The sequence below is a fragment of the Notamacropus eugenii genome, chromosome 3 (genome assembly GCF_028372415.1).
Source record: "Notamacropus eugenii isolate mMacEug1 chromosome 3, mMacEug1.pri_v2, whole genome shotgun sequence".
Lineage (NCBI taxonomy): Eukaryota > Metazoa > Chordata > Mammalia > Diprotodontia > Macropodidae > Notamacropus > Notamacropus eugenii.
In genome coordinates this window covers 424041694-424067346 of record NC_092874.1, presented here as the reverse complement: position 1 = coordinate 424067346, position 25653 = coordinate 424041694, and the positions used below count along the sequence as shown (strand labels likewise).

Sequence of the window (25653 nt, the reverse complement as noted above, 5' to 3'; positions counted from 1 at the left end):
ATATAAAATACTTGGGAATCTATCTGACAAAACAAACCCAGGAACTATGTGAACACAACTGAAAAACACTTTAGTTCACACAAGTAAAATCAGATCTAAACAACTATAAGGATATTAACTGCTCAGGGGTAGGCTGAGCCAATATAAAAAAATGGCACTTCCGCCTAAACTAATTTGTTTTATTCAGTGCCATACCAATCAAACTACCAAAAAGAATTTTATAGAGCTAGAAAAAAACGATAAAAAATTCATCTAGAAGAACAAAAGGTCAAGAATATTAAGGGATTCAATGGAAAAATTGTGAAGGTGGCTTAGCCATCCCAGATCTCAAAATGTATTACAAAGTGGTAATCATCAAAACAATCTGGTACTGTCTAAGAAACTGCAGGGTTGATTAGTGGAACAGATGAGGTACCTAATACACAGCAGTAAATGTCCATAGTAATCTACTGTTTGATAATAAGCCTAAAGGTCCAAATTTTTGAGACAAGAACTCACTGTAAAACAAAAACTGATGGGAAAAATGGAAAGCAGTTTGGCAAGAAGTGGGTGTAGACCAACATCTCATACCATATACCAATATAAGGTCAAAATGGGTACATGATCTAGACATAAAGGATGATATCATAAACGAATTAGGTGAGTGTAGAATAGTTTACCTGTCAGATCTATGCATAAAAGAAGAATTCATGATCAAACAAAGAAAGCATTATGGAATGAAAAAGGGATACTTTTGATTATATTAAATTAAAAAGGTTTTGCACAAATAAAACCAGAGCAATTAAGATTAGAAGGGAAGCAGAAAACTAGAGAAAAAATTTAATAGCAAGTTTCTCTGACAAAAGCTTCATTTCTCAAATATATAGAGAACTGAGTAAAATTTATAAGAATACAAATCATTCCTCAATTGATAGACAAAGGATATGAATGGGCAGTTTTCAGATGAAGAAATCAAAGCTATCTATAGTTGGAAGAAAAAATGCTCTACATCACTACTGATTAGAGAAGATATCACCTCATATCTATCATGTTGGCTACTATGACAAAAAAAAGAAAATGACAAACGTTGGAGGAGATATTGAAAAATTGGGACACTAACACACTGTTGGTGGAGTTGTAAACTGATCCAATCATTCTGAAGAGCAATTTGGAATTATACCCAAAAGAACTGAGCATATCCTTTGACCCAGCAACAGCAGTACTAGGTCTATATCCCAAAGAGATTTCTTTAAAAAAAGGAAAAGGGACTACATACACAAAAATATTTAGAGTAGCCCTTTGTGTGGTGGCAAAGAATTGGTAATTTGGGGGATGCTTATCAACTGAGGAATGACTGAACAAATTGTGGTATATAATTGTGATGGAATACTATTGCACTGTAAGAAATGAACAGGATGATTTCAGAAAAACCTAAAAAGACTTACATGAACTGATGGAAAATAAAGTGCGCAGAACCTTATACGCAGAACATTATACACAGTAACAGCTATATTATAATAATGAATAACCATGAATGACTTAGCTCTTCTCAGCAATACAATGATCTGTGACAATCCCAAAGGACTCATGATGAAAAGTGCCATCCACCTCCAGAGAGAGAACTGATGGAGTCTGATATCCGATCAAAGTATTCTTTCTAAAACTTTATTTATTTTTCTTGGAATTTTTTTGCCTAAGTTTTCTTTCACAACATGACTAACAATGGAAATGTTTTGCATGAATGCACATACATAATCAAAATCAAATTGCTTGCCTTCTCAAGGAAGGCTCAGGAAAGGAAAGGAGGGAGAGCATTTGGAACTCAAAATTTCAAAAAGTGAGTGCTAAAAATTTTTACATGTAATTGGAAAAAAATATTTAAAGTGAAAAAAAGAACTATACAGCTCCTTCTGAGAGGGTTCTGCATGTAAGTATTTGCCTTCCCACCACGCCTTTAGTCTTAGGTTCACACTTACCACTTGTTTGTTTTGTTGCATCAAAGGGCAGGACAGATCCAGCTGAGGACTAGCGTAGACAGGCGTGAGGGTGAGTCTTGAAGGGGGGGCACAGATAAACTTCACCACGGCTGGCTCTGCAGCTGGGAAGGGATTGGTGACACTAGGCTTGTTTCCAACTGTGAGAGCAATGACCTGTGTGAATCCCATGAAAAGAATATCACCGATCAGGGAAAGCAGTAGACCAGCAACAGGATGGCTGAATACCCTTCCCTTTCCAATTATTCTATGACCTCTGTCAAATCACTTAAGCATCCTATTCTGTGTCTCTGTTTCCCCATCTATAAAATGGGAATGATGATGCTCTGTCTGCTACCTGCCCCTAAGGGATGCTGAGAAGATACGTAAATTAATATGGGTGAGACATTTTGAGCTTCTTAGACAAAAAAAAGTCACCATAAAAATTCAAGGTTGTATTACCATATTCACAAGTTCACAGGTTTTTTAATGAGAATTTAAATAGATTTGAAAAGGCAGACATAAAAAATGAAGTATAGATATAAGCTATAGCATGAATAAGGGTAGACTAAAGAGGATGCCTAGGAGAGCTAATGCAGAAAGGCAAGGATGCAGGACCTAGGTGGAAGTACTCAGCACTGGGACTATTTAGCACAGAAGACAGAAAATTCAGAAAGACATAATAATGACCCAGGAGTCATAGACCAGAGGTCATAAATTATATTATATTAGAGCTAGAAGGACCATTAGAAGTCATTTAGTCCAACCTCATTTTACAGATGAGGAAAATGAGCCTCAGAAAAGTTATGGAGCTTGTCTACAGTTATAATCACAGGGCATAGGCAAGGCTAGGACTCAAATCAAGTCTTGATTCCCAAGTCCAATTCATTTAACATTGTGTCATGCTGCTTCTCATAAAATCTGTATGTGTGTGTGTGTGTGTACATTCTGAACCATGATCAAAAATGATTCAAGTCCTAACGAATATCTTATGATTACAGATATCATTACTTTAGAAGACAGAGAATCAGTGCCAGGGCCCTGAAAACCTCTGATACATTCTGACTGCTCAGTCCCAGAAACTCTCAAAGACTACACTTTTCAGAGCCACATTACAGCAGGGTCAGGTCATGAGATATAGACCTAGGGCTGGAAGTAGCTTCAGAGGATACCTTGTCCAACCTCCTGAGAACTGAGGCCCAATATGTTATTTGCTCAAGGCACAAAGGAAGTAAGAATCAGAGAGTGGGGCTCGAAAATAGGTCCTAACTCCAAAGCCAATGCTATTTGATTTGCAACGGTAAGGAGAGTTTCCTCACTGGGAGTTCCACAGACCATGGTTCAAAGGTCAAGGATCCTGTTCTCCACACCAAAATAAAAATTTAAAAATCCAGTAAACAATACTGCAAAATGTATTATGGTCACTTTTTGCTATTTATTCCATGGCTAAATTTCTTCTTGGAGGAGAAAATCATTTCATGGGAAGATCTAATTGATTCCTTCCAGCTCTCGCATTCTAAGTCCCAAGGACCATTCTAGCTCTGACATTCTATGTTCTATTAATCTTGTGGGTGGTTATCTTTAATGATTGTCATTCAGTCTGAATTCATTCATCAGATCCCTTGCAATTGGACAGCTGCATAAATTTTTCTGGGGGATTTGGAGAAGGTATAGGCAGTGATAAAATTCAGGAGAACAAAATGATACCCAAGGAAGGAAGGCTAGGGGGAGTATGTGGGAAGCTTGCATGAATGTCTCAAAGGAAGAAGGGGTGGGGGCCACAGACAAACCACCAGTGTCCCAATTCTTTCATGCAATCCCTAAGTCAATGGCACCCTCATAGAGACTCCTAGGTAGTGTCCCAGTCTTTTTCATGTTTCCCCTTCAGGACACTCCTGACCACTGTCCCTGCTACTTACCTGTTCTCCCAAGGATTTACAGGTCACTCGGATCCAATGCTGTAGATAGTTCCGGGATGCAGGTGGACCAAATAGGGACAGGCCAATGCTCTCAGTGTCTTCTGAGGTGATGTTTCGGAAGAATTTGGAAGGCTCTAGGACCCAGGGCTTAGGACCCCCTTCAAATAACATCTCTTTGGAAGAACCCAGAGTCACCAAAGCCACAGAAGAAGGATCAATAGTCTGAAAAGAAAATAAAGGACAAGACATGTTTTGTTGAGTAAGGTAGGGAGGTATGGAGGCAGGATTGAATGACTGAGAGTTAGGTAACCTGGGTACAAGTCCTAGTTTGTCCACTCACAGTTATATGACCTTGGGCAAGTCACAACTTTTCTGTGCCTCAGTTTCTTCAGCTACAAAATAGGGGTAGTAACATAGCCATTCTACTTATCTGCTAGAATTACTGTAAAAATCGCAGGATCTAGAATAGCAGGGGCCATAATGTAACTCTGCCATTTTACAGATGAAGAAACTAAAAGCCTGAAAGTAGAAAATGATTGGTTACATAGGTAGAAAGTGACAGAATGAGGATTCAAAGCAGAACCTTTGACTCTAAATCCAATCTTCCTTCCACTGTGCCCCACTATTATAATGATTTGAAAGCACTCTGAAAATTACAAGGTGCTACGCTGACCCAAACATGTCCAAAGCTGAACTCATTATCCTTCCTCCCAAACTCTCCCCTCTTCCTAGATTCCTTATTACTGATGAAAGCACTACCATCCTCCCAGTCACCCAGAATTGAAACTCAACTCCTCACTCTCTCAACCCTCATCTCCAATCTATTGCCAAGTCCTGTCAATTTTATTCTTGCACCATCTCTAGTATCACTCCTGTGACCCTGCCATCACCTTCAGGACCTCACTCCTAGACTGGCAATAGCCTCCTGGCCGCCTTAGCTCCCTTCCAGATACAGTCAGTCTTCCACTCAGCTGTCAAACAGATTTTCCTAAAGCACAGATTTTACCATCTCTGTCACCTCCAGGATCAAATATAAAATCTTAGGTTTGGCATTCAAAGCCCTTCAAACCCCCACTTTTCCAGACTTCTTATAACTTATTTCCTGTCCTCCCTTCCATTGTCTTCTTTCCCTTAATGTTATCCTGTACATATAGCTTATTTGCACGTAGTTGTTTTATGACTATCTATGCCATTGGATTGTGAACTCCTTGAGCACAGGGTTTGTCTTTTGTCCCTTTTTTTTTTTTTGGTATTCCCAGAGCTTAGCACAATGCCTGGAACATAGTAGATGCTTAATAAATGCTTGTTTACTTGACTGACCCAAGGGTCTATTATTAAAAATGCAGCAAGGTTTAATGGATAGCGTTGAACTTTGGAGTCAAGACGAAATGAGTTTAACCCTACTGCTAGCAGTTACAAACTGTGCAAACCCAAGTCCCTGAACACCTCTTGTCCTCATGTAACTTTCGAAAGCAGTACCTGACAGATGAATTGCAATCTGTGTTGTTAGAGGGAGTTTCTTCACTAGCAAAATGTAAAAGGTTCTTGACATACTTAGAAGTATACATGTTGCCTCTTCCAATTGAATATAAACTTCTTAAGGGCAAAGACTTTTTTTCCCCTTTGAATTCCTAGAACCAATGCATGGCCCATCATGCTACAGGTGTTTAATAAATACCTGTTGATTAATATTGATATATAATTATCATCACAACTATAATTATCATAAAAGGTGCAGAGAAGGCACTAAGGTACAGGATAATGGGCCCCAATAGCAAAGAGCATTGGGCGCTGTAGATATACACACCAAAAGAGGGCAAATATTAGAAATCTGATGTGATACATGCCATCACATGTATGAAAGATACAAATCACCCTGCTGGACAACAGTGAGAGGCTACTACTTGGTATGCAGGGACAAGGAGAGGGTGGAGAGTGGGAAGCTCTAGAAGTGGGGCAAGGGAAATCTTAAAAATGCTTCCTTTTGGTACTGTGTAGCCACAGTGCTTGCAAGGGGTAAAGCATCATGCTATTCAGAACACATTTTTCTTCCTATATAGTTCTGGGTTGAGATTCTATTCAAAAAAAGGCAATGCAGGCTCTTTTTGTCCCAGGATTCTTATGCATGAGCTACACCCTTTCAACAATCCTATGAAAAAGGTAAAAAAAAAAAAAAAATCTACCCTGCTCTCCCCGCCCCAGGACATATTTGTAAAGTGCTTTGCAAACCTTGAAACCTATAGAAATGCTAGTTGTCATGATTTTGTTGTGGTCATATTATCATTACAACAGCTAGCACCATCTCCGTATAAACATGGAGACACCAAGGCTAATGGAGGCTACCTGCCAAAGTTAAGCAAGTCAGTGGCAGAACCAGGATGGAAGCATAGGTCTCCTGATTTCCATTGCAGTGACTTTAGCCAAGCATACACCAAAGGGCTCTGATAAATAATGAGTTCCTTTCTTTCATCCAAGTGTTTGCTCACACATCATTAGCTATCTGGCTGTGAGCCCAAGAGGGCCAAGAAAGATAGAACAAAAAAAATAATCACTCCTTGTGTTGGTATGGTGCTTTAAAATTCACAGAGTACTTTCAATCAGTTCTTTCATCTGACCTTCACCATGACCCTGCCAGATAGCTAAAAGGTTAGGAATGCATCCTCTGATGCAGAAGAAAGAATGATACCCTAGAAGTCAAAGGTACTGGGTTCATCTGCCACTAATTCACTTTTTCTCTCTTTGTCTCACTTTCCTTTCCTGAAATGTTTGAACTAAATGATCTGTAAACTCTGCAAATCTATTTGTGTTTCAAAAAACCACAATATTGCTGTTTATAATATTAATTAATGGGGCTCCGAAGTTGTGGGATCATAGATTTAAGAGTTCAGGGAGCCATAGAGGTCACTTGTCCAAGGTCACCCGGGATCAAGTAATAGAACTGGAAACCAAATCTAAGTTTCCTGACTAGTATCCACCTGAATACCCTGAGAGATTCCAAACTAAACCAGCCACGTTGTTACTTTTAATCTTTAAATAATGCATTATGCACTTAGTTTTCAGCAGAACCAAATAAACACACATTTACAATTCGCACCTAAAAATGAATTTCTACTTACAGTATGTCCATAACGGCTTGTTCACTACACCTTCTGTAGCTCTTCCATTCTCTGTTTACTTATTGTTTTATGAAATAGTGAAATCATCAGTCTCAGAACAAACACCTAAAAAGCAGGGCCTTGTGTGGGTGGCGCCAGGAGGGCCAGGGACTGGGAAAGCCACTTAGATAGAAAGGATATAATCCCCTGAGGGGCAGTGACTAAAAGACAGGCAACTCAGAAACAAAGCCACTTTAAAGTCTGGCTTCATCTTTCCCCTACCCTAGCTAGATATATATGTGCTAGACAAATGCTAACCAAGTTCATTCTAAGGACTGTGTAGGTCAAGAGTTCCTAACATGATCACATAATGGTGCCTATTCAACGAGTGATGACAGAGCTAAAAGTCAAAAGGGACCTCAGAGGCCAACTCTGTCTAACCCACACTTTCACAAAGTACGGGTTCTGCATCATAAGTAGTTGGTTTCTGTATGAATATCTGCAGTGATGGAGATGCTCAAACCTTCTGCAGTGGCCTATCTATTTTTGAACAGCTCTGGTAAGAAGTTTTTCAGCTGTCAAGCCTAAATCTCCCTCTGTAACTTTCATTCATCCACCCTAGTCCTGCTCTCATGGATTCCCTGACCTCCTTCAAGACTCAGCTTAAATCCTGTCCTCTACAAGAGGGTCTTCTTCATTCTCCTCCTCCTCACCCCCATGCCCCTATCCTCCTCCAGAGACTACCTCCCTTTACATGGTATATATCTTGTAGACACATAGTTATCTGCATGTCGTCTCCTCCATTAGAATGGGGAGCACCCCGAGGGCAAGGAACCATGTGTCTTTGCCTTAGCATAGTGCTCCTCACAGAGTAAGTGCTAAATAAATGCATATTGACTGACATTTGTTTTACTGAACCACCAAAGGTTCCACACAAAAAGCAGAGTTGTGTTGAAGTTAACCTTTGCATGCTCAATGAAAACAAAAGCTCTATTGATTAAATTATTAGTACAAACAAGACCACAGGAAGAATGTTTAACCTAAGAGAAAAAAATTCTTTCAATTTCAGCACTGAAAAGAATTTCAGTCTCACTCTTGAAACCAATTTAGCAGCATCCATCTGCAGATAATTAAGGGGAGTGTTTGTAAAGTAATAAGGCCTTTAAAAAGCAATACCTGATTTCTACATATAAACTGTGTATACAGCACCTTGGGATGCCATACATTTAATCAATGACTGTTGCTATTCAAAGTGTCTTCAATGGGAACTGTTTTCAGAACTCATTTACAAGTGTCACAAGAAATGAGTTTCAATACATTATAAACACAATTTATTTTTAAAAAGCAAAATTTCTGCACTGTAATTAGCTGATTTTTGCCCTCAAGACAAGAATATCTTTTATATTTTTCTGTCACGTTCAGCTTTGCCCACCTGAAGAAAATCTCTCACTTGCCTCACCCTTATTTCAGCACCACCAAATCCCCATCACTCCATAGGATCATCCATCTAATTCATAGGCTTGACTCTGAATAAGTTTAGACTGATTTCCAAAATCTCATCTACTACATCAAAGAATGAAGACTTAAAGAGATTTGAAGGTAAGCTCTGGAAGCAATTCCCAAAGAGAAATATTCCGAGGCACACAAAGGCTTATTGGAATAAGTGGATATCATGCCACGGGGGTATACTCCGAAAAGAAACGACATTTACCCGCAGAATTAATTGTTGGTCTGTTTATTTCTAAAAGGATAGTCTCATTACATCAAGTCACACCTCACTGTATTATTCACTGTAAACCACTCATACCTGTATTCTTTAAAGTCTGTTGGCTAAAGTCACTGTATACACTTTAAATGCAATAGAGCTCATTTCCTTTCTACAAAATTCACTAATCCAGACTTTCCATGGACTGACATTTCCTCCAGGTATGCTGTAAACTTTTCAATCCCCTCTAGTCTTTGGCTGCTTAATGAGGCTTAATGAGGCGATGGGATGTCTGCGTGCTGTTCCTACCTGGAAGAAGTCAGAGGAAAGCATTGCTCTGAGAAGAACTAAAGGAAGTGGGCTCATCTTGCTGTCTTTGCTTTCATTGGCTGATTTCAATGGGTGAAGGCTGATGTGGTCAGTTTGCATCCTGATCAGACTGAGCTCAGTTCTCAGGCTTCTGGATAGCACTCCTCCTTAGGCAAAGAGCTTGGGAATGTATCTATACACCCAGAAAGGAGACATTTGTCTCTGTGACCTGAGGCTGTGGTCTGTCACCCAGTCATTGGGCAGAGGATGATTTGTGCAGCTTCTTGTACATTATGGGGTCAGGATGCCAATCTACACCTGGGCTGTCATGCCTAATGCAGATGGCATGATTGTGCGCAGTTCACATTAATTCACCTGGGACTAAGGTGCTGGGCAGAATCTTTCAGAAGCAGATACTTGGGGATGAGACAAATTAATCAGAGCTATAGAGGACACCTATGTTGCCCTCTGGCATGGTGAAGGGAGCATGAGATTTGCTGTCAAAGTCTCCCCATCTGGATCTTGGCACTGCTACCTGTCTCACTTTAAGTAACTCACATCACCTTCATAGGTCTCTTTCTTCATTTTTAAAATAAGACAGTTGGGAACAACATTAATTCCCTCCTCCATGAAGTCTTCCTTGATCCCTCTAGCTGGAAATGATCTTTGATCCCTTGGATTTCACTTCTGATTTATACTTCTCCTATGTCCTTGTTACGTTCCATTGTGTTACAGAGCAAAAGGGAGGAGGGGCAGGTAGAACATTGGGCTGGGACTGAGAAAGACCTGGGTTGACATCCCACATCAGATACTTACTAGGTGACCCTGTGCAAGTCATAAGTTCTCTGGGTATCAGTTTCTTCACCCGTGAAATAGGGACAGAAGTAGTACCTACTTCATAGAGTTGTGAGGATTAAACAAGATGGTCTAAGTAGGGAGCCTTGCAAATCTTACAGCACTAAAAAAATGTGAATTGTTATATATTTATCTATGTCCGTGTCATGTCACCACTCATAGAGAAAAAAATGAAGTATTATTTACCTTTGTATCTCTCTCAGCACCTAGCAGAACTCAGATGAATTGTTAAGCTGAACTCACCTTCAGCGGGAGGTAGGCAGCGATGGTGATCTTGGCACTCAGGTGAATGTGACCATGTTTGTAACTCACAAGCAGTGTGGTATAGCCCTGGATTTCAGCTCTGACCCGTACACCACTACAGTAATCTGCCCCTGGCTTAAGCCTCCCTGCCAGAAAGAACAAACATGAAAGTTAAGAAGATACTTTTCATTCCAGGAGAATGTTATGGAGGGAAGATCGACTCCTAAGTACTCCATGCTGGATTCCCTTTAAAAATACTTGAGTTCTGTTACAGTTTCACCCTGTGGCTACAGAAATTAATATAGTGAAGAATGAAAACAGAAACTCCCTAATGCCAGGGGGTGGGCAGAGGGTGTAGACCAGGGTACAGATAGGAAAATGGTGGATGATACTTATCAAGGAAAAACATGAAGAAAACGCTGTTAAAACTAGAAAGAAAACAGACCAGCAAAATCGATTTGCTCATTTCCATAATTCTGGAGGCAGGTGTAATGGGAAAAACATGTGCTCAAGCTAGGTCTGGCACTGAGAGATGTCAGCTGTGGTATCTTCTAGCCTAGGGTTCCATGCAAATAATGTACTTGGCAAGGTTCAGGGAGGAACAGAGGGGGAGAGAGAGAGATTGAAAGGGAAAGGAAAATGGAGAGGGAGAGGAAAGAGAGAACAGAGGAGACAGAAGGGAGGACAGAGAAGAAGGAGACAAAAGGGGAGAGAAGAAGATATATATATATATATATATATATATATATATATATATATATATATATATATATATATATATATGTATATATATATATGTATGTATGTATGTATGAGAGAAAAAGAGAGAGAGACTATTAGAGAAATGGAATTCTGCTCCAGACCCCAGATTGAGTAATTCTAAGAGATTTAAAATCTAGAATCATACTCACTTGGTGAGTGTTTGGTTTCAATGCTGGAAATCATCACGAGAGTTCCTAAGACTCCACTTTCATCAGATATGGGAACCTGAACTGGTTTGCCTGTCTCTGTTTGAGGTCTGGCCAACAGGATTAATCCTAGGTAATCTGATTTGAGCACTTGGAAATAACGATGATAATAATAATTTATGATTACAAAGCACTTCCCATATTTTACAGTCTTATTATTAGTCCCATTTTGCTTTGATGTTTCCAGTCATCGTTTCATTGATGAGTACTCCCTCTATCAATGGCAATAGAGATGATGGCAGTTCTCATTGATACAGCATTTTTTAAAATGTAATTCTATTTTTTTCAATTAATCATTGTGGTTCCTGAATACTGACAGTTACACAAAAAGGAGTCTTAGTGCTATAAGAGGCTGACATTTCTCACCTGAGCAACCTGACTGAATTCCACATTGAGATATGAGTCTGCTGGAGTCATCTAGCTACAGCTCCTCTTTCCAGAAACCTTGGAATTCTGTACTGTTCTTACTTCAACCCAGACACACAGAGCATATAGAACCCCTTCTCCTTACTCTATCAGAGGCAATTTATGACAACAGTTTCTCTTCCGTCCAATAATGTACTGTCTCCAATTCTAAAATGGTTACCTTCCTGGAGATATTTAAATTTAATAAATTTCGATTTCTCCTAGGCAGCTTACAAAGTACACAAAGCCATCCTCACGGGACATACAGTAATATAGTTTGCTTGTGTTCCTCAGAAATACGGTGTTGTTTTTCCATGTCATTCTAAATTAAAACAGCTCTACAAGCAACTGAAAACAAAAACAATGCTCAATCCTTTCTTTGCTGAAGGCAGGAGGAAGGTAGGTACTCTGTGGCTCTGAGGTAGTAGACAGGAGAATGGGGGCTCTAAATTCTTCTGCAGACTTTGCATCTTCCAAGAAAGGGCAGAATCATTTTGCATTGGAGCTCTAGAGCTATGATCTTATCATCCTAAGTATTTGTTAAACAACTATCATTATCTGAACATTATCTGGTTCCTTTAAAATTGAATTTTGGGAGGCAATACAGTATAGTATAAGGGTATGGGGCTGTGAATAAAGAGTTCTGGGATTAAGAAAGAAGGAAACAAGCACTTATTAAGTGTCAGATACTGTGCTAAGCACTTAACAAATATCTCATTTGATCCCCACAACAGGCCTGGGAGGTAGGTACTATTATTATTTCCATTTTACAGAAAGGAAACTGAGGCAGACAGAGATTAAGTGACATGCCCAGGTGTAAGTAAGGTGGATTTTAGTGTATGTAAAGTGGATATTTGCTGTTATTTCTTAGAGTTCAGTTTCCCAGGATCTCTTGTTCCCAGGCATTAGATACGAGTTCTCACGATTATGGTTCAAAACATCTCCACCATGCTTTTACAGAGTTACATAACGGTAAATAACATAAACTTCCACTGCAACTGCACAGTAAGATATAGGGATGAGGTCATGTAAACTTGTGAGGCTATTGCTGGCAATGTGCCTTCTTTGTCTGCTGCCCTATAAAGCAGGTGGGCACTGGTTAGTGAATGAGGAACCTTAGGGTTGAGTGCACAAGCTGGAATGCTGTGCAGGTCTTGATCGGCCGCCATCAAGGCTTGGGGGGAATCTGTGTTCGCCTCAACTGGCCTCTATTGAGGTTTGAGGGGATTTAGGGGAAGCACAAGTTATGCCTGTCTCGACTGACTCCATTGAGACGTAGGGGTAGTTGCCCTTCCCTTCTCACCGGCCCCTTCAAGAAGGGTGATTAGGGAATGTTGTAGGAGTTGTGCTCTCACAGCAGCAATCCTCTTGTGAGAAAACTAGACTAGAAGTAAGATTATTAACCCCTTCTTAGTGTCTTTCCTGTCTGACCTGATCAAGAGTGAACCTACACTAGCAGCCATCCTGTGTGCTGTGTTTATCTGTCTTATACTAGGGCTGCACAGTTAGCAAGTGTCTGAGACTAGATTTGAACACAGGCCTTCCTAACTCTAAGTCCACAGCTCTAATCATTATACCACTTAGATGTTTCTAGGTCCTGACTCTGTCACTTCTTCCTTTCTCTGTGCCTCGGAAGGAGGCAGAATAGTGTAGCGGAGGAGCAGGTGGCGGGAGAAGCCAAATTAGCTCTGAAGAGTACCTGGGTTCAAATCCCACCCCTGACACTTCTTGTGTAACTTAGAATAAATCACTCTATCTCCCTGGGCCTCCTCTATAAAATGAGAAGATTGGACTGGATCATCATTTAAATGTCCTTCCAACTCCCAAATTCTATGATTCTTACTTGAATGGAAGACTAAATTATCTTCAAGGACTTCAGAGGAAAAGCCAATAGAAATTATGAACTAGTAAAATCTTGAGGGAAAGTGAATACACTGTCACTATGGCTATGGTGTGTACCAAGTCTATAGTCTCTGAGCCAGCTCACATTTATCAACCATCTGTAAATGTAGAGTTTATCTCAGGTAAATGGTGCAGAACCACCCTCAAAATGATTCTGACCTTCCTTGGGAAAAGAGGGATGGATATGCAGAAGGAGTCTCATGGCCAGCCCTGGATTCTCAGGAACTGTGCAGCTAATCTCTGTATTCCCAGTCTGCTAACTCTATGACAGAGATGGAGCCATCTTGCTTGTGTTCCAAGAGAAAGCATTTATTTTAATTGAGAAAATTAGGAGCAGGGTGGGTAGTAATACAAAAAAATAAGAAAAAAGCATCAATTAAATGTTTTGTTTTGTTTTTTAGAAAAGAAAAGGAAATCCAGAAGGGCACACAAACAGAGCAGTTTTGTTTCAACTGCATTAAATATGTGCTCATATAAAGTATACAAACATTCTCCTAAAACTGTATGCATGCAATAGAAGCCCACCATTTCCATATACAATCTTCTCTCCTTCTTTGCCTATTGAAATATGCATGTTTCTTTTTTATTTTTGTTGAGTTCATAATAAAAGAAAAGAAATAGCAGTACCCAAAGCAAGTGAAGACAGTAAAGTCTATTACAGGAAATGGGAAAAATATGAACAAAGGCTTAGAGGAAGGAAGAGGCAAGAAAAGACTGAGGAATAAGTCATCTGATCTCTTTGGGAGGCAGAGTACATGAAGTGAGGAGTAGGGGACAAGGCTGGAAAGGAAGCCACTTGGAGCAACATGGCAGAAGGTCTGGAATGCTGCACTAAGATTTTAGATTGTATTAAAAAGACATTGAGGGGAGTGCCAATCCATAAAGGCATAGAGAGAATCCTACTGAAAGAAGTACAGAAGAAGGAGAGGCCACAAGCATCTACAAAGCTCAAGCCACAAGCAGTTGATGGGAGGTTTTCGTACTGAATCTTGGGTAATGGAAGGAATAAGGCTGGGCAGTGGCAAGCAGGGAACAAATCCAATGGGTCTCAGGTGGATCAAAGAAGATGAAGCCACCATGATACTTTTGGAATGCTGGGGTTTGCTGACTTCACATGGTGGCTCCCCCACTTCCATTTAGATATGCCAATGAGTCTCCATTGGGAATTGACAGGAAGTCACTGAAAGACTTTTATCAGGGGACTAATGCGAAATGCTGGAAAGATTATTCTGGTAGTATTTTCAGGATGGACTAAATAGATGGGGAGAGACTTTAGAGAGGAATACCACAGAAATTTACTATACCAAGAGAGGATTTCTTCATTAGGGGCTATTAGGACATCAACGGGATTTTTTAAAAGACAGTGTTAGGGACAAAAAGGAGCAAACGTAAGCACAATTCATTACTTTACTAAGTACACTACACCCCATTTCTGATATGCTGAGGTCAGAGGCTCTGCAACCCTTAAACAAGCAGACTGCCGAGCAGAACACCAGAGGGGCCATAATGATCCAGCCCAACTCATCTGCTGGCCACGGATGGACATTAGCCAGTTGGAGAATTTTAGTCACAATAAGCATGCATTCTACTTTAAATGACCGGTTCCTAACTGAAAAAAGGCCTCTCTGTAACTCTGACACTGCCTGCCAATCTCCCCGTTGCTGGTATGTACACACACGCAGTGACCTTCCAGGAAAGGTACGCCAGGGGACGGGTCCATCTGCTTCCCAGCTACTACAAATATTCAGCCCCCCAGCCCTAGACACATAATTGGCCCTTCCATGATAGCAGGTGCATGAGCTGTTCCCCCAAAGGCAGGTGAGACATTTTGGGTGCCAACAGCTAGTGTGACAGTGGTAGCAACAGCTGGAAATGGGGTATAGGAGAGAAAATGCTGATAACTAGGAACCATTAGACAGATGATGCCCTATCCTTAAACAGAGAAGAAGGTGGCTTCTCTGATAATGAAAATAGAGCTCTCTCCCTTTTTCCAGGAAAACAAGAAGTGCTGAGAGAAGAACCACATCAGAAATCAGGACTCCATTTGGGGCAGAAATGGCTGACCCCAAGGACTTTGGCAATGTTCAGAGAAAACTGTCTCAGACTTGATCACTATGCCAGTCAGTGACCATGCATTAAGCAGCACTGGCATTCCCATATTGGTGAGCCATATACACGTCGGAAGGAAATTAGCTAAAAGAAAAGGTGGCTGAGTTGTACAGGATCTATGGGTATTGTCTGGTACAGTCTAGCCTATACCAGTTAAAGACTGTATCAACTGGTATAGTCCACCAAAAGCTAGTAAATTTAGCTCCTTTGTCAGGACCCAGTATCTGGGGGTGTAATGGCAAATGCTTAATATCGAGGCTCTCTGTGGGGAAAAATGTATCCACAACGTACTTTTAAATTTAATCTACATAATTAATACTCTTCAGGCCAGACTATCAAGAAAAATAGCAATTAATGATTTCCAGGGGGTAAACTGCTCACTCTGAAGATTTAACAACAGCTCTCACAAGGGCTAGGAGCTGGCTCTAGCACATCCTTGCCAACATCTAAAATGGAAGTGAGGTTGAGGAAGGGGAGACAAGAAACCCTGTACAACAGCAACAACCATAGTGTGAGAGGATTTTTTTCTGGTAGACTTAGAACTTCACTGCAATGCAAGGAGTTAAAAAATTCCCAATGGTCTTTTAGGGCAAAAATGCCCTAGTGTGGGAAACCACTAAAATGAAAGCCAGGTAACCTGGGAACTACATCCAGGGAAAGAACTATGGAATTTGATCACAGAATGTAGTAGATCATTTTCTTTTGTATTACATTTTGGTTTGTTTTATGATTTCTCCCATTCATTTTAATTCTTCTATGCAACATGACTAAGGTGAAAATGTATTTAATGGGAATGTATGTATAGAACCTATATAAAATTGTATGCCATCTCAGGGAGTGAAGAGGGAAGGGGGAAGGAGGGAGAGGAAGGGGAAAAACCTAAGTTATATGGAAGTGATTGTAGAACACTGAAAACAAATAAAATAATTGAAAAAAAATTTAAAAATAATTTAAAAAAAGAACAGCAAAAAAGAAAAAGAAAAAAAAGAAACCCTGTATAGATCCTAGAGGTCTCCTTCAGCAAGAACTTTGAGTCAGGGAACCCAATTTTGAGTTCTAGTTCTGTGGTTTACTGTCTGTGTAGTAGGAAATGAAGAACCAGGGTAAGTGATGCCATCAGAGAAATATAAGATTGAAAAGAAATAGGCTGGTTACATGGTGAGAGAAATAAATAGTGGATGGATAGAATATCTTCTTCCCAGGTATCATTGCAATGTCAAGAGAAAATAACAAAGTACCTGAGCAGACTGGATAGAATCTATAATGAACCTATGGGAGGAAGTAATTAAGAGTCATCTAGGATAAGCAGACATGGATGGGTTTGTGATTGGCATCATTGATGAGAACAGCCACATGGACTAGATCACAGATCCATCTGAATATTTGAAAAAGCATAATTCTCTCCCATCCTCTCCTATGCTTACATGATTACTATTTTGATGCTGATATCAGGAAAATGACACTGAATGAATATTCTTGCTTAGTCCTTCTAATCCAGAGAACTCATTGGCTTACCTGGAAGTGGCTGGAATACCCCATGATTCTCCACATCCACCATCAGGTCAAAGTGCGAACAGTCACTCAGAGTGACCACCTCATTAACCTCCCCTGGCATGAGACCATTGATCCTCAGGGGAAGCTCTAGGGTTTGGCCTACCCGAGCTTCTACCTGGCAGGGGATAAACTCCATGCTGCTGGGCTCTATTACATACACCTGGGTAGGAGACAAAAAGGGCAGAACTATGACTTGGGTATGGGATTAGCATAAGGACTATTCTTTCAAGAGCATGAAATCTGCCATCAGCTCCCTTCTCTGCTATTTTCTACACTCCTGTCTTTCCCTTCAGCAGTCTCCAAACCTTGTGCCCACTGTCCTTATTGTGAGCCTCAAGGTGACTCCATGAAAAGGTTCTCACCCCACCAGTACTCCATTAGAGCTGAACATTTCCACCTAGGGAAACCAAGATGGCAACTGGATTTAAGATAATAATTCAGATACAAAATGTGTAAGTCTTTCTCAGTGTAGTTTGAAATAATCTCTTCTATGAATATTCAAGCTAGAAGTCACCTTTTGCAAAGCAAGTGTTGAAGAAATTAGGGCCACCATAAAAAACGTGTGGCATATAAGAGGGGTTCCAGTTCCAGTCTCAAAAACGAGGTGTGTGACTTTGGACAAGTCACCTAAATTTCTCTGGGCTACACTTTCCTTGGCTGTCAAATGGACTTGGAACGGATGAGCTCCAAAGCCAAGAGGTACAGCAGGTAGAGTATGAGACCTGAAGTCAGGAAAAGTGAGTTCAAATCCAGACTCAGACATTCCTCAGCTGTGTGATGCTGGGCAGACCACTAAACCTGTTTCCTCATTTGTAAAATGGGGATAAATAATGGAACATGCCTTCCAGGGCATTGTGATGACAAGTCTAATATATCACAGGAATGCTAATTATTATTATAATACTAATTATGATTACTTTGAGTTCTGAGATTCTATTACTACATCCCCCTACACTGCCGCTGTAAGAAAAGTGGACTGTGAAGAATAAAAGATTATGTAAACGTAAGTTGTCATCATCATTCCTACCACTATAATTAGTACTTGGAGTAGTGGTGATGGTGATGGTGGTGGTGAAGTAATAGAAACTAATCAGTTAGTCAGCCTAAAAGTGTTTATTAAGGAACTACTATGTGCCCAGCACTCTGCTAAATGCTGGGGATACAAAGAAAGGCAAAAATAGTCCCCACTCTCAAGTAGTTCACAATCAATAGGAGAGACAATATGAAAACGACTGTGTACCAATAAAATCTAGACAGGATGAATTAGGGATAATTACAGAGGGATGGCACTAGCATTAAGAGGGATGGGGGAAGGGGGAAGCCAAGATGGTAGAGTAGAGAAGTATTCAGCTGCATGTTCCCAACATTCCTCTCCAAAATACTTTTAAAAATGCCTCAAGTTGAATTCTGGAGTGGTAGAGTCAACAAAAGGTCAGAGTAAGGCGTTTTCCAACCCAAGACAGCATAGGAGGTTAGAAAGAGATAGCTGTGACAAAAGCAGAAGCAGCTCTGGAAGAACTCTCAAGCCAGAGACAGTAAGGGGATCTGACAACTAGACAGAAAAAGATTACAGGGTACCTCTGTGTTAGCACTGGACACAGGATCATATGCTGTTTGTCAACCCTATTGCCTACACCCAATTTTGGATCATATTTTAGGGACAGAGAGAAGTATTTTTGGTTAAAAGGGAGGAGAAACCTTGTGGAACAGTATCATTCTGGGTTCCAAGGGATCAAGGACCCTAAGGAATAGTATCTTTTCTGGTCCCAAGAGAGAAGAGGATCTAAGAGCAGTACTGATTACAATTCTAAGGGATCGGGGGTGTTTCCTGATTAAGAACCAGAGTGCAGACCAGGACAGCAGTGACCACATCTCTCCCCAGATCACCTGAGAATTACCAAAAACTTCCAAACCCCCAGAACTAGCTCTGAAAACGGAGCAAAAAAAGTCTGAATCCTGAAACAGTGCCTCTTCCTCTACTCCACCCCAAGAGGGAAACAGTGCCCAACTTTAACATAAAATTCCAAATCAAGAAACAAGGTGGAAAAAATGAGCAAATAACAAAAAAAGGATGTGACATAAAAAGTTACTATGGTGACAAGAAAGATCAAGACACAAACTTAGAAGACAATGAAATCAAAATGGCTATAAGCAAAACCTCAAAGAAAAAAGTGCAGACTGAACACAAGCCTAACAAAAGTTCTTAGAAGAGCTAAAAAAAATCTTTTCAAAATCAAATAAGAATGGTACGGGAAAAAATAGGTAAAGAAATACAAGTCAAAGAAGAAAATTATGAAAAGACAATTAGCAACTTGGTAAAAGAGGAACAAAAAATAGTGAAGGAAATAGCAGCTGAAAACCAGAAATGGCCAAATGGAAGAAGAGGGACAAAAATTCACTGACGAAAACAACTCCTAAAGAGCAGAATTAGTCAAATGGAAAAAGAGGTAGAAAAGCTCACTGAAGAAAGTGATTCCTTAAAAATCAGAATTGGGCAAGTAGAAGATAAGACATCAAAAAACAATCAACCAAAGTAAAAATGATGAAAAAGTAGAATCAAATATGAAAAAATCTCACCAGAAAAACAAATGACTTGAAAATTTCATCAAGAAGAAATAATTTAAGAATTATTGGATCACCTAAAAGTCATCATCAAAGAAAGAGTCTAGACATCATATTTCAAGAAATAAGCATGGAAAATTACCCCAATATCCTAGAATGGAGATTAAAAGAATCCACCAATAACCACCTGAAGAAGTTCCCAAAGTGAAAACTCTCTGACATATTATAATCAAATTTCAGAGCTCCCACGTCAAAAAGAAAGTATTTCATATAGCCAGAAGGAAGACTTTCAAGTACCACGGAGCCACAGTCAGGATCGCACAAGATTTAACAGCTATCACATTAAAAGAGTAAAGGGTTTGGAGTATGATATTCCAGAAGGCAAAAGAGCTGGAATTAAGACCAAGAATAATGTACTAGAAAAACTTATTATAATTTTTTAAGAGAAAAAATGTAGAAATGTAATGAAATAAAAGACTCTCAAGCATCCTTGATAAAAGGGTCAGAGCTAAAAAGAAAATTCGACTTTCAAATATGACTTAAGAAAAGAATATAAAGGAAAGTCATAAGAAATGCAATAAAGTTAAACTGTTTATATTCCTTTAAGAAAAGAGGGATTGAGAATAGCTTATTGTAGAAGGTGGGATTTTAGATGAGACTTGAAGGAAGCTGGGGAAACCAGGAGGTAGAGATGAGGACAAAGACCATTTCAGGAATGAAGAACAGCCAGCAAAAAACGCCCAGTCAGGGGATGGAAGTGTTGAGTGCAAGAAAAAAACAAGAATGCCAGTGCCATTGGATTGAAGAATATATGAGGGGTGGTGGTAAAGGGGTAAGGAGTATGAAGTCTGAAAAGACAGGAAGGGGCAAGGCTACAGGGTGCTTTAAAAGCTAAGCAGAGAATTTTATGAATTATTCCCTTTTCATGTAATCTTTCATCCAGTCCAATTATATTTTTTGTTCCCAATAACTACTTCCCATGTCTGAATACCCTCCCTACTCAGCAACACCTTAGAATCTTTAGTTTCCTTCAAAACTAAGCCCAAACCCCACCTCCTACATGAAAATTTTCCTTATCCCCTTCACCAGCCAATGCTTCTCTGCTAAATTTATCTTGTATTTTTAATACTTTTACATATATATATACACATATATATATGTATGTATGTATGTTGCCTTCCACGTAGAATATGAACACCTTGAAGACAGTTTCCAATTGTCTTTTTATCTACAATGCATAGCAAAGAGTCTGATACAGAGTAAGCATTTAATAAATGTTTAGACACTGAGTCATTGATTGGAACTGGAATCAGAAGAGCTAGGTTTAAATCATATCTCAGCTATTTACTCCCTATGTGAATTTTGACAAGTCATTTCACTTGTTTGTGCCTCAAACATCTATAAAATGAAGGCCTGGGGCCAAGTAATCTCCACAGTCTCATCCAAAGACTTAAGCCTGCAATCAAGAGCTTTGATACCAATTCCTAGTCACAGGGTGATGCTGTACCTGTTCACTTCCAGTATCTATATCTTGATTATCATTTACCCAGTGGGTTGAGTAACTGATGACCCAAACAATAAGAAGATACTTACATGCTATTTTTGACTTTCCAAAGCATTTGGTTATTTGGTCCTTGGGTCATTAGATAATAATAACAGATCCCATTTATGTAGCACTTTATTGTTTATAACTCAGTAAAGAATCTAGGGCAGATACTATGATTCTATTTTAGAGATGACATAATTGAATAACAAGGAAGTTGGATGACTCAATAGACTATCCCAGAACTCATTCATGGCAGAGCCAGGCTTGAAGCCAGGTCTTCTGACCCTCATAGGCAGCTTCTTTCCATGACATCACATTGTTTTTCATGGTTCTATGTTCAAAACTTTCTACTATCACAATATGACTGCTTGTATTTCTTCCCTATCCATCCACTGTCTTGTCTTCTACATAGTAGGTGCTTAATAAGTGTTTGAACTGAAAATTGAGGTCAGCAGATCAGGCTCCTTCCAAAATTCAATCCAAACAGAGTAAATCCTGCTGCATATGTGAACTGATATTTAGCATCCACCAAAATGCTTAGGTGCTTTGACCTGCCAGTCAAGGAAGAGTCTTCCAGGATCTGTTGCACAGTCAAAAAAAATTTTTTTTATGGAATGGAGTCTTTATATGGAAACAAGAATCCCAGACTGTGAGAACCTTGAACACAGAGGCTATGCCATGTTGATCTTTAGATCTTTCCCACAATATTAGACACAATACCTCGTACAGAGTAGTTGATAGGATCCCAAATTATATAGATTGAGGCCTGAAAAGGACTTCTCTGACCATCTATGTAACTTCCTCATTTCAAAGATGAGAAAATTAAAGCCTGGAGGTTAAGTGAATTGCCCAAGGTCACATAGGTAATAGGCATCAGAAGCAAAATATGAATCCAGGTTCTGTGACGAAACAGTCAATGAATTCTTTGTCCATTCACATTTTTTGAATGATTGAACCAAACTATGGCTTTTTGCTGATACCTCTTAAGTCATGGTTTAAAATCAGCAAATCCCCATTCTGTTACCTCTATGTGGCTGAAGATAGGGGCACAACATGACATTTTTTGTCATCCCTCTGCAGCTGCAAAAGATACGTCGCATCTCAAAAGGTCACATGGATCTGGAGTAAAGAATTTATCTAGTACAGCCTTTCTCTAACGCTAACTCCCTCCCTTCTACCTTTTCACTTAAATAAGGGTCCACCAAAATGCCTTTTGAACCACTGTCTTAGCATTCCCAAGGCCTAGCACAATGCCTGGCACAGAGTAGGTACTTAGTAAATGCTTGTTGATTGATTGATTTAAAGCAGGAATGGCCCTTCTCAATCTGTTATCATTGACTTGGTAAACCCTTCCCTCCTCGTGTAGTCCAGAGTCTTGGATCCCCGAGTCTCACTCTCATGATCTCACTCCAATACCTTCATGTCTCCATGATGTAAGGGATTCTGCACATCATGTGCCTGGATCACGCTGACACCAATGTCACTGCTGGTCGTCATCACACCTTTGACTGTCACCGTGGCTACCATGTGGTTCGATGAGGACCAGGTGAAGTTCCCACTCCCACCATGGGCCTAGGAAGGAAGAGAACATTGGTTCAACATGCTGACCTCTCCTTCCCTAAGGTACCTTGTGACTCACAATGAGGGGCAGGTGCATCAGAGGAAGTCCTGCCAAAATTTCCCTGGGGAAAATGTAGTTTGGAAACAGAACATAAGCCCTACATATCAAGAGTCCTTACTGAAAGAAACTCTTTCTCTCAGGGCAGAAATTGGCAGATCCTGGGCTGGTCATCTGTTATTATTTCAATTGCAGGCTGGTCCTGTCTCTCCCAGAATGTTTGACATAAGTGCACCACTCTGAGAAGTGGCCTACCTAGACACCTGTGATTACTTATGTCATAGCCTCTGTGGTTAGGACTTCAGAGGTCTGGCCCACATGAACCACCTCTCACCACTCCAAACTCAAGACCCTAGACACAGACACTTAGACAGTGGAGGGCTCTGGTATAGCTGGATTAGGATACTAAGCAGCCTTCAACTGCTGAGAAGAGGTAGAAAGGGTTGATGAAAATGAGGTGGGTTTCATTGTGACACTTTTATGTTCTGCCCCCAAAACAGAAAATTAAGTCCCCCTACATCCAGATCCGGGAAATACATGGATTAGGAGTAAATGATAGATATCCCAAGATTCTAGGAGTTTGAATCCTTTTTGGTAGGTGTGTGTAGGGGAGGTCTAGATCTCTGATTTCATCAGTCATAAAAATCAGATAGGAAGCTGGTATAAGAATTCCCTCCACAGATGTGGATATACCATCTATCTGTGAATTCTAGTCCTAGAGAATTGGCAGGGACACTGACAAGTCACTTACCTTATCTACAATCATACAGTCAATATATGTCCCAGGCAGAACTTGAACCCAGGTCTTCCACACTTGAAGGTCAGCCTATACCATGCCTCTTACCCCTTTTTATTTGCTATATAGTGAACTTTGTAAGGGCAGGAAACACATTTCATGTATCCCTGAATCTCCCTCAAGGATGACTAGAGTATAGTGCTCTATATAGAATGTGCTCAATAAAAGCTGAATTTTCAGATCTGGGACATGATGGCCCCCATCCCTTTGATCTGAACCACAACATTTTGTTTTGTTTTTGTAAAAGGGCCAGACTTGGAAGAGTTCAGGGTGAATGATTCAGAAGTCATATTCTTATGTTCCTGCTCTCCCAATGTCTGATTCCACTTTCTGGGGAATGCTCTGAAATAAGGAAACCATAAGAAGCAGGTCCTGACACTACAATGCAGGTGCCTTTCTAAAGTAGAAAACAGACATCCAGTATCTACACTGAATGCCAGGCAGGTAAAGAACAGAAAAGAGAGAGGGAGCTTCTGGCTTAGGTTTCCTGCTCTGTTAAAACTTATTTGATTATAGGGTACTATTGTCCCAGATCCTCCCTTTCCATCACAAAGATCTGCATAAGCTGTTCATGTTGGACGTGACAGTTCTCCCTTCTTTGTCTGTAGCCACTACAAGAGATGGAACCACTCTGGGATCAGCTGAGCAGATCCAAACTCCCCTTGCACTGTCTGCACCCCAATTCCCCTTTGCCATTTATTTCATTAAAAACTGAATGACTGGGGTGGGGGTTAGAAGAGAACCATTCATTGTGATTTCAGGAAGGAAGGAAACTGACACAACGGCCAGAGTTCCCAGAGGGACAAGGGCTGAAAGTGAGTAAGAGTCATCAGATTCTCTGACCGTCACACCTCCCTTTCACCCAGTTCAATAACTATTCTGTTCCATGTGTCAGTATAGGAGTTGGGGCAGTGAAGGACAAATGGAATGTCCAAGACCACTGGGAATGGAAACACTGAGTCAAGAGACTTGAAAACCATGTGAGGGAACTTAATCCCTACCCATGTTTTATCTTCAGGATTCTAATCCTCCTAAAATGGAACTTCTTTATCCCTTCTGAAAAGAAAAGCCAAGCTGGACCTTGTGTAAGAAAGAGATGAAGTTGTATCTAAGAGCAGAGAGTTACAGGGGTCTATCTCACAGTTGCCATACCATCTTGCTGTCTCTGTCTTGCCTAGATAGTCTTAGAGAAAAACAAACCTTTCACCAATTGGGCAGAGGAGGGTAAGAAAACCATTTGTCTAGAGGGCAATGGCCAGAAGAAGATTTACTGGAAAAAAACAAGTTTAGGTCAGCACTAAATTTTCCCTTTTATAACTTCAAAAGTTCATTTCAAGTTCACCAAGGTGGGTTGAAGACAAGGTGGGATGACAATATAGCTCCCCCTGAAAAATACCCATGATGAGCATACCTTTAGTAATACTTCCTCACTGTGATTCCACATTAATCATTTTCTGAGTTTGACATTTTTACCTTTATTGTGTATTGATAGGCTCCTGTTTTGGGCTGCCATGGAAAAGTCAGGATGCTCGGTGAAAGGGTGATGGGGACATAAATTTCAACCTCCTGTTGGTTCCGGACAGGCACTGGTAATGTGTGGACACCTCCATCCTACAATGGGAAAGCAGTAGTCACCATGGAAACTATTTCATGTGCACTGTCTTTCTCTTTCAAATCAACAAACTCCTTCTCACCTATCTCCCCACCCCCAGCCCCAAGGAGAGGGATGAGAGAGAGAGAGAGAGAGAGAGAGAGAGAGAGAGAGAGAGAGAGAGAGAGAGAGAGAGAGAGAGAGAAAGGGCTTGCAAACTAGCACATGCCCACGTGACTGTGAATGAAAAGCAAATAATGAGTTAAACTCTGACCCCACCTCCTTTATTTTCCCAAGAAAAGGTTTTTAAGTGACACTAGGTCTATGAGGAGAAAGGTATTGGGGACATTTCCTAAGGATGGAATGCTATTCCTCCTCATCTCTGGTTCATAGGATCCCTAGCCTCCTTCAAAACACACTTTGGGCACCACCTCCTACACATGACCTTCAGTGTTTTCTCTCTCTCTCTCTTTCTCTGTGTCTGTCTTTCTCTATCTCTTTCTGTCTGTCTCTGTCTCTCTCCT

At 40.3% G+C, this 25653-nt stretch overlaps 1 protein-coding gene across 2 annotated transcripts in view; it reads right to left on the bottom strand.

The window, feature by feature from the left end:
* NUP210 (nucleoporin 210) overlaps positions 1–25653 on the bottom strand; it is a 164980-nt gene that overhangs the window by 72173 nt on the left and 67154 nt on the right. For both annotated transcript variants that reach the window (XM_072598255.1, XM_072598256.1), the window contains exons 11-16: positions 25012–25149; positions 22541–22696; positions 16978–17176; positions 10079–10224; positions 3872–4093; positions 1956–2129 (exon numbers count right to left, since the gene is read on the bottom strand). In XM_072598255.1, coding sequence (XP_072454356.1) covers positions 1956–2129; positions 3872–4093; positions 10079–10224; positions 16978–17176; positions 22541–22696; positions 25012–25149 — 1035 coding nt within the window. The remainder of the gene's footprint in view (positions 1–1955; positions 2130–3871; positions 4094–10078; positions 10225–16977; positions 17177–22540; positions 22697–25011; positions 25150–25653) is intronic.